Here is a 10,124-nt window from a genome sequence, read left to right on the forward strand (position 1 = left end):
AGTTAGTTAGTTAGTTAGTTAGTTAGTTAGTAGTTAGTTAGTTAGTTAGTTAGTTAGTTAGTTAGTTAGTTAGTTAGTTAGTTAGTTAGTTAGTTAGTTAGTTAGTTAGTTAGTTAGTTAGTTAGTTAGTTAGTTAGTTAGTTAGTTAGTTAGTTAGTTAGTAGTTAGTTATTTAGTTAGATAGTTAGTAGTTAGTTAGTTAGTTAGTTAGTTAGTTAGTTAGTTAGTTAGTTAGTTAGTTAGTTAGTTAGTTAGTTAGTTAGTTAGTTAGTTAGTTAGTTAGTTAGTTAGTTAGTTAGTTAGTTAGTTAGTTAGTTAGTTAGTTAGTTAGTTAGTTAGTTAGTTAGTTAGTTAGTTAGTTAGTTAGTTAGTTAGTTAGTTAGTTAGTTAGTTAGTTAGTTAGTTAGTTAGTTAGTTAGTTAGTTAGTTAGTTAGTTAGTTAGTTCTATCTATCTATCTATCTATCTATCTATCTATCTATCTATCTATCTATCTATCTATCTATCTATCTATCTATCTATCTATCTATCTATCTATCTATCTATCTATCTATCTTTCTATCTACCTATCTATCTATCTTCAGGGTTTGCGACTGCTGGGTCTGTTAAAGGTTGATAATACCAAGAAACATTTATTCTAAGATTAATAATTCGTGTATGTTTTGTCAAGATATGATAGGATTTGAATATCTCGTAGGATAAATCGTAGGTGCTTTTGTTTATTCAAAATAACAATAACTTTATAATTAAAGTAGTAAATATTTATTATAATATATAAATATAAATCCATTATATTTGAGATTTTTTTAACGACATAAACAAATTTTAATAAGATATGAAGATAATCAATATAAAATAATTAAATTAATTAAAAGTATATTTCGTATGCTTATGAAAAGGAAGAAAAAAATGTGTATATAATTACTGTTTGAAAGAATGACCCAAAAGAAATACCCTTAATGCATGGGTGAGGCCAGACGTGTGGAAGCCTGAATCGTCTGACGCATATTGGCCTTCATACGCTTCTCGCTAACTTGTTTAACCAATTGTTCCTGCAGAGCCAATAGCTCACGTGTGCGATTATAAATTTTATTTTGAGGCCTCATGCTGGGATTCCAACGACAATAAAGACCTTTCCAAATCTTAACAATACGCATACTAGCAATAGGACGCAATATAGTCTGGGCACCCTGGGTGAATGAGGGATACAAAGGATTCAAATATGATCCAAAGAGGAATTGATGTAGGTCCATAAAGAAATGGTTTTGTGTTTGAGATCTGAAAATAAAATTATTTATTTAATGTAATTTATTAGAAATGGAAAATAATATTCACCTTCTTGTATCCGATCAGCCTCGGTGTTGCAGAGGAAAGTGCCAAAACGGCACGAGTATAAATGATCGATTATGGTTATTAGGAAATGTTCATTGAATTCGAAGGCATTTGGATATTGTTGCGACACTTGCCAAACACAGTCTATAAATTGTAGAAATACGGGTGAACGATCAGCATCCGAATGGCGATTATCACCATGTCCAATACGCTGCTGGAACTTATGACCAAATGAAAGCCATTCTTTTTCAATTAATACCTCAAAACCTCTAAGAGTGCGATAATAAGGATCGAGTAGCAACATAGCCAATGCTGTCAATTGGGCAGTACGATCCCAGCCATCGGAACAGTGAACTACTACAGAAGTACTCATAGTTTCCACTTTATCTACTATGCGCACAGCTCCCGCCAAAATACATTTAATATGCTTTAACCACAAACTGTTGTCAATGGATGACAACCATTTGGAGTCATCGATAGTTGGATAACAAACCTCCTTTACCTTGCGCAAACTTTCACGCATTACATGGATATTGTGTATGTCTAGGAAATGTATTTCCACATTTTTATAGGCCTCCTCGGACTCATAGCCACCACCTTTGGCTTTATTAGCTATAGCATTAGCACTGGGCCGAGCATCCATAATGGCCAATTTGTCCGACTGGGCATTAGCTTCCATATATAGTTCAAATACTGCTCATCATCAGCACTACGTTTACCTCCCACACCCACCAAAGGCTGGGAGCATCTAGTTATAGTAGCCTGAGATCTGGGATGCATCCACGACAATACCGGCAAACGGCATCTAGAACGAAATTGTGCCACTCTACGCAGGAAATCATCTGAAGCTTGTTTTGGCACGGCCCATACAGCTGGGTAACTATCGCACACCCCATAAGTTTCATTTATCTTAGTAGCCCTCCACATATCGTTGGGCACACCCAAACGTCGCAATTCGGCCAAAGGTTCATAAACTGCCCAACCATTTTCCCCAGGCTGAGAGCTACCCACTGCGGCAGCATGAGCAAAGGCAAATAAACGTCCACTGTAGGATAAAGGAAAAGCATACGATTGCAGCTTTTCAAATACTGTTCTCCGGGAATGATTTTGTTGCTTGTGGGCAAAACGTAAATTTCTCATATCTTTGCAAAATATTTCAATACCATACGAATTTTCTCCCCTAGAAGTGGCACCACCAATCTTTTCCACCCGAGCTATTACACCCAAAGGCACATCCACCACTACTGGTGGCTCGTGGTCACGCAAAGGCAGAGAACGGAAATATAACCGATAATTTGTTATAGTTAATGCCCCATAAGCTGGTCCCCTATAGGGACATACATAGGTAACATCATTTTTCTGATCCTGATCTTCTTCTCCCTCTAAATAGGTAAAGGGTGTGTCTTTCGTTGTGCCCATTTCCGCACCATGTTTCGAGCCAATCGAACTGGACTTAGAATCCGTGTCCAATGAGTTTGTGCTGGCATTTTTCGATATCACTTTGTCTACCATATTATTGGTGACATCTATACTTTCTTTATATCCATTTCTTTTGTTAACTATTATATTTTTATTAAAAATTTTCACTTTATTTTCTATTTCTGCTTTATTGTTCACTGATAAACAATTGACTCCAGAGATGTTCTACGTGTAATGAATTTCAATAAGAATTTAGTAACATTTTTTAAGCAACGCTGGATTGTTTACCTATTGAAAAGTATAAAGCTACACGGCCACACATCAAATTTGTTTGACTCAAGCGGTAAGTTTTTTGATTGTGTTAGTGAAAAAACTCACATGTATATATGCGGTGTGAGTTTTTTTTACTAACCCAATCAAAAAACAATTTGATGTTTCGCCAAGGCGCTTAAAAAGAAACAATGTTGCCACTTGGGAGTGAAAAGAAAACAACCGTTATTAAAATTAAAACAATTTCTTAAAAAATCAAACAAATGTATATTGAAACTAAACAATTAAGTTGCTATATTTTTCAAGAAAAAATTGTTAATAACACTATTTCTTTTATTTTAAAAATATTTACATAAAAACAATTGGTGTTTATTTTCTGCTGCATTTCATACTTATTATCTGGCAGCATTACCAACTAACGTCATATATGTTTTTCTCACAGCTGATCAATGTTTTTGTAAATAAAGAAAAAAACCAAAGAGTAGCCAAAAAAATGTGGATTTATTGAAGCGCAATTATTTATTGCAAAATTTTTAACAATTACTGAATTAAAACGTTAATAACAAATATGTATACCACATTATTGGCAAAACAGCAATTTAAAATAATTGTGCGATTGTGGCAAAAACAACAATTGCAATTATTAACGGCCAGTTTTATAAACAACAGTACAAATGAAACCGCCGGTCAGAGTATTAGACAATATACAGCAACAACTACACAATATACCACAAGGAATCCTACACATGTGGGTGCTTGGAATAAGAGTACAAGATTATATAGTGATAATGCTAAACAGGGAGGAAGTCAGGGTAAGCAATTGGATATGTCGGAGGTGGAAGATGAAGCAAGTTTAAATGGCTCGGAAGAAGTGGATACATTTACACAAAATTACAATTTAAAACAATTGCTGTACGAAGAAGGAGATGATATAATGAACAAATTGAATTCATGCGGCAGCATTGAAGAGGTAAGAAAATAAAGGAAATTCAGGGACCAACTGTTTATTTGATCTAATTAATATACATTTAAATTCTTGTCCCTCTTGGACACAACTATTATATTTTGCATCAGCTTTGAAAATAGTTAACAATTTGTTGTGCTATTTTTAAAAAAGCTATTATTAAACTTTATCAACGGATAATTCGTGTTTAATTAGGTGCTTGTGATTGTTTAGGGAAGTGTGTATTAGCGATATAAAGATAACAATTTTAATTAAAAAATACTAAAATGTTCTGATTCATTTCGGAAAACAAAAAACAAAATATTGCGCAAATCCTAATTTGAAAAAAAATTAAAAATTATTCATAATTCAACGGATGAAAAAGAAGAGGATCTTATTTCGTGGTATTCAAGAAGCCAATAATGCACTGAAGAGTCACTCTGTTTATTCAAGTCTAGTAGAAGAGAAGTATACATATCCTGCACCATTGGTTTTCTACCAGGAGTTTAGATATTTTTAATTAAAACTTATTCACACATCCTACTTTCTAATTAGTTAAAAGCTGCTTCCTTTTTCTTTCTACAGCTAAAAAATATTCTTGAATACGAAAAATCCCATTTGCATAAAGAACACATAGTTCAATGCGTGATTTTGTTATGGATGTTTAATAGACAAACTAATTCCGGCGCTTATCATCAACAACAATTAAAGGAACGAACTTTTATGGAATATCTGTTACCCCTGCTCAGCGAATATGTTGCTGAATTAGATGCAAATGAATTAAGCACTTGCTACTTGTATTTGCGTAAAATGGGTGTGGAAAATACGGATCCAGTATTACAAAAATTATTAATAAAAGCTCTCAATGAAGTAGAAACCTCTGAAGATATTGTAAGCCTACCGACATTGTCTCGCCTAGTCGTGGGCATTAATACCGGTAGGGATTTCTTTACTCCCATGTTGTGCGCCAATTTTATGAGACATTTACGGCAACACATTGAAATGTGTAAAAGTGAGGAGCAGGCTCGCATGATTGCCATATGCATGTTTAATTTACAAACCTTAATTACCGATGAAATGATTGAGTTATATAAGAGTAAAGTATTCGATTTAATACAATCAGGACAAATTTCCAACACTACACCGAAGACTGTTATAAAAATTTTAAATCTATTAAATATGACGGTATGGTCTCATAAACATGAGCCCCTGATACGAGAATTACTATTAACTCTACAAACTGGTATCAAACAATTAGATGCTAATGATTTGAAAAATGTTTGTCGCATCTATCAATATCACATGGAACCGGCTGCTTTACATGAACCCTTAGCCGAAGCTGTGGAAGATTTATTGAGCAAACAAATGACTCCCGAAACTTTGGCTTGTTTTGTACCCTTTGCCCAGCCTCATCGTAGGGAGACTTTGATAAATGCCTTCAAAGCTTTAATATCATCTCCCGAATCTTGGCAATTAAACAATTCTACCGGTCATCTTTTCACCACCTTAAGAGGTTTGAAAATATCAGACAATAAAATTTGTAATGCCTACTGGAATGGTGTTGTGGCCGAGCTAGAGACTATACCCGAAGAGGAAACACATTTACGTTTCTTACGACATTGTCATCGTTATATGAATTTCAATAATAATCTGGGTGGCACCTATAGACACACCGTTTTGGAAAAGAAGTTGAGTCAATTGTGTATGAGATTTATTGAACATGATTTAGCCGGTAGAATACCACAGAAATTTGCTCGTTTGGCCTCGTTTGTTTTGGCTTATGGTCATACACCGTATAGTTGGAAAAAATATCCGAATATTTTGCTATCAAAAATTATAACAATGGGTGATCAATTTACACCAACTGATTGTTTTCTAATTAGTCGCGGTCTGCAGATTTCATTGGAAATGAGGTAATTTAAAAAAAATTTATGAAATATAATTTTTTAACTCTCATGTTATCCAGATATCGTCATCAATTACCCCAATTAGTAGGCATGCAATTATCCACCATTGATAGCGTCTTAACCGCCTGCATAGAAAAGCATTTAAATGATGAAGAACTAACCGTAACCGATCTAAATATGTTAGTACGTACCTTAAGTAATCGGAGAAGTAAGTTGGAATGTTTAATCCAAAATTCTATCAAAATACTAATACTATCTACTTACAGGCTTAAAGAATAGTGTAATTTATCACAAAACCCTGCAAAAGTACAAAGAAATACAATGTCAAGACTTAAATTCACGCATCATTAAAGATATGTCCTATAATTTCCTAGCCACTAATTATTTAGTGCCTGAAATACTCGAAAATATGTTCACCTATCTAGAGACAAATCATGAACATGTTGTGGGTGAAACGGTGGAAAAACTTTTGACTTGTACTTACAATTTAGGCTATACACCGCAGTCTTATGATGCTTTGCATTATGCGGGCGCGATATTATTAAGGTGAATTATCTAAAGTAAAAGGAGAATGTGTTATATTTATATTGTTTTTATTTCTCTTGCAGAGATTTTAATTATATGAGTGGTTTGGCTTTGGTTCAAGCCTGTTTAGCTTTATGTTTTTATAAGACTATACCTGAAGAACTTATAAATAAAGTATTTTGTGTTAAATTTATCCAACGAGTCGAAGAAGAAATTCAAATGTGTTATTCTAAGGTAATTAAAAAAATACATTATAACTTTAATATAAATATTTATTTCTCCACGTACATACATATTTTTATATTCCTGAAAAGGCCACTTATCCCGAACGTTGTACTTAATATTGTTATGCAATTGAATCGCAGTGTTTGCTTAGATTTTCCCGAAGCTAATGTTCCTTGGTTCCAACAAAATTTCATTGAAGCACAAATTAGCAAAAGTATGTTTTTATCCTTTTACACAATTAGCTATTTTTTAAGTTTAATTGTTATATTTATAGAAACTCCCACGGAAACCCGTTTCAGTCGAGATGTTAAAGGTTTATTGACAGCTTTACTTAAAAATGAGTCGTATATAAGATGTAATCATACGACGCCATATGGTTATCAGGTAAGAAAAAAGTATTACTACTGAGGAACTTGTCCAGACTCCGCTAATCGATCTAGAAGTAGTACCCAAAAAACTAAAATGATTATGTCAGATAGATAGATAGATAGATAGATAGATAGATAGATAGATAGATAGATAGATAGATAGATAGATAGATAGATAGATAGATAGATAGATAGATAGATAGATAGATAGATAGATAGATAGATAGATAGATAGATAGATAGATAGATAGATAGATAGATAGATAGATAGATAGATAGATAGATAGATAGATAGATAGATAGATAGATAGAAGGGCCGAAACAACATCCACAACGCCATAAAGGACCAAGTTAGGCAAATAAGACGAACATACAACGAACTGCGCAATGAAAGGACGAAAGAGGTGGCTGAAAACAACAAAAGTGGAATGGAGACTCAGGCACCCCAACAAACGCCCGCTAAAAAAGATGCCAAACGTGACAGGGAAATAGATGATGAAACCCCTAAAAGCACGGCTCCAAAGAGGCAAAAAAGGTCACCGAAGAAGAAAAACCAACCTGATGTGGTACAAGAGGAAATCGAAACTAGTGACACTATATCGACTCAGGCAGAACTTCCTCAGAACAACAAGTGGAATTTGGTCAAGAAAACAAAAAAGAGAAAATTTAAAAGACCTAAACCAGATGTAATGATTATATCTACCAAAGGAGAGATCTCGTATGCTGATATCTTACGAAAAATTAAAGCTGATCCGGAACTTAAAACTCTAGGAGAGGAGGTGAAGAAAATAAGAAGGACGCAAAAAGGGGACCTTCTTTTGGAACTTAAAACAACAAATAGTAATGTAGACGAAAGATTTAGAGATAAAGTCGTATCATCATTGAATGGAAATGTTACAGTGAAAACACTAAAGGAGGAAACTATTATTGAGTGTAAAGATTTGGATGATATTACAATCGAGTCCGAGATTTGTGAAGCTTTAGCCCGGGAACTAAACCTACCAAGTCTAGACAAGAATATAATAAAATCGCTACGAAAAACGCCTATGGGAACCCAAATAGCCAAGATAAGCCTACCAGTGGAAGCAGCTCGTAAAGCTCTTGAAATTGGAAAGATCAAAATTGGATGGTCTGTATGTCGACTTAGAAAGTCATCACATGTGACAAAATGTTTTAGATGTCTAGAATATGGCCACATTTCAAAATATTGTAAGGCGACAAGCGATAGGTCCAAGCAATGTAGGAAATGTGGAACAGATGGCCACTTTGCTAAAGATTGCAAAGCTGAACCAAACTGCCCACTATGCAAATCGCGGGGAGCAGAGGATATTCGGCATGTTGCAGGAAGCTACAGTCCCTGTGTTTAGAAGGGCACTAAGCGAAAGCAACAAATGAGACTAATCCAATTAAACACCAACCACTGCGCAACAGCGCAAGACCTTCTTGCGCAGTCCATTGTTGAAATGAAGGCTGACATAGCTATAGTCTGTGAACAATATAAAATCTAGACAAAAATGTCTGGGAAAGAGACTCAACAGGAAGAGCCGCAGTATGGGCTTGTGGAAACAAGGCCATAGAAGAGGGTATGAAGGAGCAGCATGAAGGTTTTGCAAGAGCAAAAATAGGTGGTATATACGTATACAGCTGTTATGCGTCACCAAATATACCGATACTAGACTTCGAACGATTTGTGGATGATCTTGTAAGAGATGTATCAGGTCACAACCCAGTCATCATCGGAGGCGATTTTAATGCCTGGGCTATAGATTGGGGGAGTCAGAGAACTAATGAAAGGGGAAGAATACTGCTCGACGCGTTTTCTCAACTCGACCTAATTCTCGTGAATAAGGGTAATTCGTATACATTCAGAAGGGCTATGGCTCGATTGTTGACCTAACATTCGTAAGTGCAAACCTATCAAGAGATGTAGAATGGCAGGTTAGCGAGCACTATACGTATAGCGACCACCAGGCAATAATACTCACTGTACATACCGGAAGTAATACGGTGTCAAAAAGCACAAAGGTAAAAATTCAAGGGTGGTCTAAAGACAAAATCGATATGGAGTGTTTCACCGAAACTTTCTCCAACTACAACATAATAGAAGGCACAGCAACGGAAATGTTTAGGCAGCTAGTCACGTCACTAAAGGAGGCATGCGATGCATCTATGCCAAGGCGGAGACAAACCGAAAGAAGGAAAGAAATTTACTGGTGGAATGATAATATAGCTTCCCTAAGAAAAGCTTGCCTAAAAGCGAGAAGAAAATATCAAAGGAGTAGATGCCGACCCGATCACTTACTTAAAAGGGCTACTTATCATCGGGCTAGGAAGGAATTAAAAGAAGCAATACACAAAAGTAAGTCGGAGTCCTTTAAGAACCTCTGTAATAAAGCAGACGAAAATATATGGGGTAGCGCATATAAAATAGTTATGGCTAGTACAAAAGGAAGGAAATCCACACAAACTACCTGTCCCGAACTTGTTACTAACATAGTGAAATCACTGTTTCCAGACGGAGAACCATACAACGAGCAGGAATATGTCACCGAAAGTGGGATACTTCATGAAGTACAAGTTTCGGATGCTGAAATTGTTGAACTTTGCAAGAGAATAGGGGACAACAAAGCTCCTGGAATGGACTCTATCCCAAATAAAGCGCTTAAGCTAGCGCTTCAAATAAGACCACAGGTGTTTGCAAATATTTTTACTAAAAGCCTAAAGGAAGGCGTGTTTTATAGTGAATGGAAGAAGCAGAAGCTAATTCTTATACCAAAGCCTGGTAAACACTAGGAGAACCCGGATCCTATAGACCAATATGTCTCCTGGATACAGTGGGAAAATGCCTAGAGAGGATAATATATAGCCGTCTACAGTCCGCAGCCGAGGAAGTAAGTGGCATCTCCCAAATGCAATACGGCTTCCGCAGGCTAGATCAACAGTCGATGCCATAAATCTAGTATTGAAAACTGCAAGAAATGCAATCCAAGGCAAAGGGGTAGCAAGAAAATATTGCGCCATAGTGACCTTAGATATTAAAAACGCTTTTAATTCAGCAGGATGGAAACATATAGTTTCGAGGATGAAACGTATAAATATCCCGAACTACTTGATCAAGATAACAATGGATTACTTC

General features: G+C 35.5%; 2 protein-coding genes across 2 annotated transcripts; one reads left to right on the top strand and one right to left on the bottom strand.

Annotated features, from left to right (window-relative positions):
• Nucleotides 1-602: 602 nt before the first annotated feature.
• Nucleotides 603-3,054, bottom strand: LOC119609596 (myotubularin-related protein 2). Its single transcript, XM_037964442.1, is given in 5 exon segments — nucleotides 603-1,224; nucleotides 1,227-1,277; nucleotides 1,335-2,021; nucleotides 2,024-2,975; nucleotides 3,039-3,054. Coding segments are annotated over 4 exon segments (1,827 nt in total). The 5' UTR covers nucleotides 2,844-2,975; nucleotides 3,039-3,054; the 3' UTR covers nucleotides 603-955.
• Nucleotides 3,055-3,458: 404 nt separating this feature from the next.
• Nucleotides 3,459-8,117, top strand: LOC119609599 (FAST kinase domain-containing protein 1, mitochondrial; the record flags this gene model as incomplete). Its single annotated transcript, XM_037964443.1, is given in 9 exon segments — nucleotides 3,459-3,990; nucleotides 4,549-5,876; nucleotides 5,930-6,078; nucleotides 6,137-6,416; nucleotides 6,479-6,629; nucleotides 6,710-6,727; nucleotides 6,729-6,834; nucleotides 6,895-7,004; nucleotides 7,333-8,117. Coding segments are annotated over 9 exon segments (3,329 nt in total), but the record flags the coding sequence as incomplete, so codon positions are not given.
• Between the last annotated feature and the right edge of the window lie 2,007 nt (nucleotides 8,118-10,124).

This window comes from Lucilia sericata, unplaced genomic scaffold, assembly GCF_015586225.1.
Source record: "Lucilia sericata isolate MDLA Ls3-8-SP2 unplaced genomic scaffold, ASM1558622v1 Contig001012F_arrow, whole genome shotgun sequence".
Classification (NCBI taxonomy): Eukaryota; Metazoa; Arthropoda; class Insecta; order Diptera; family Calliphoridae; genus Lucilia; species Lucilia sericata.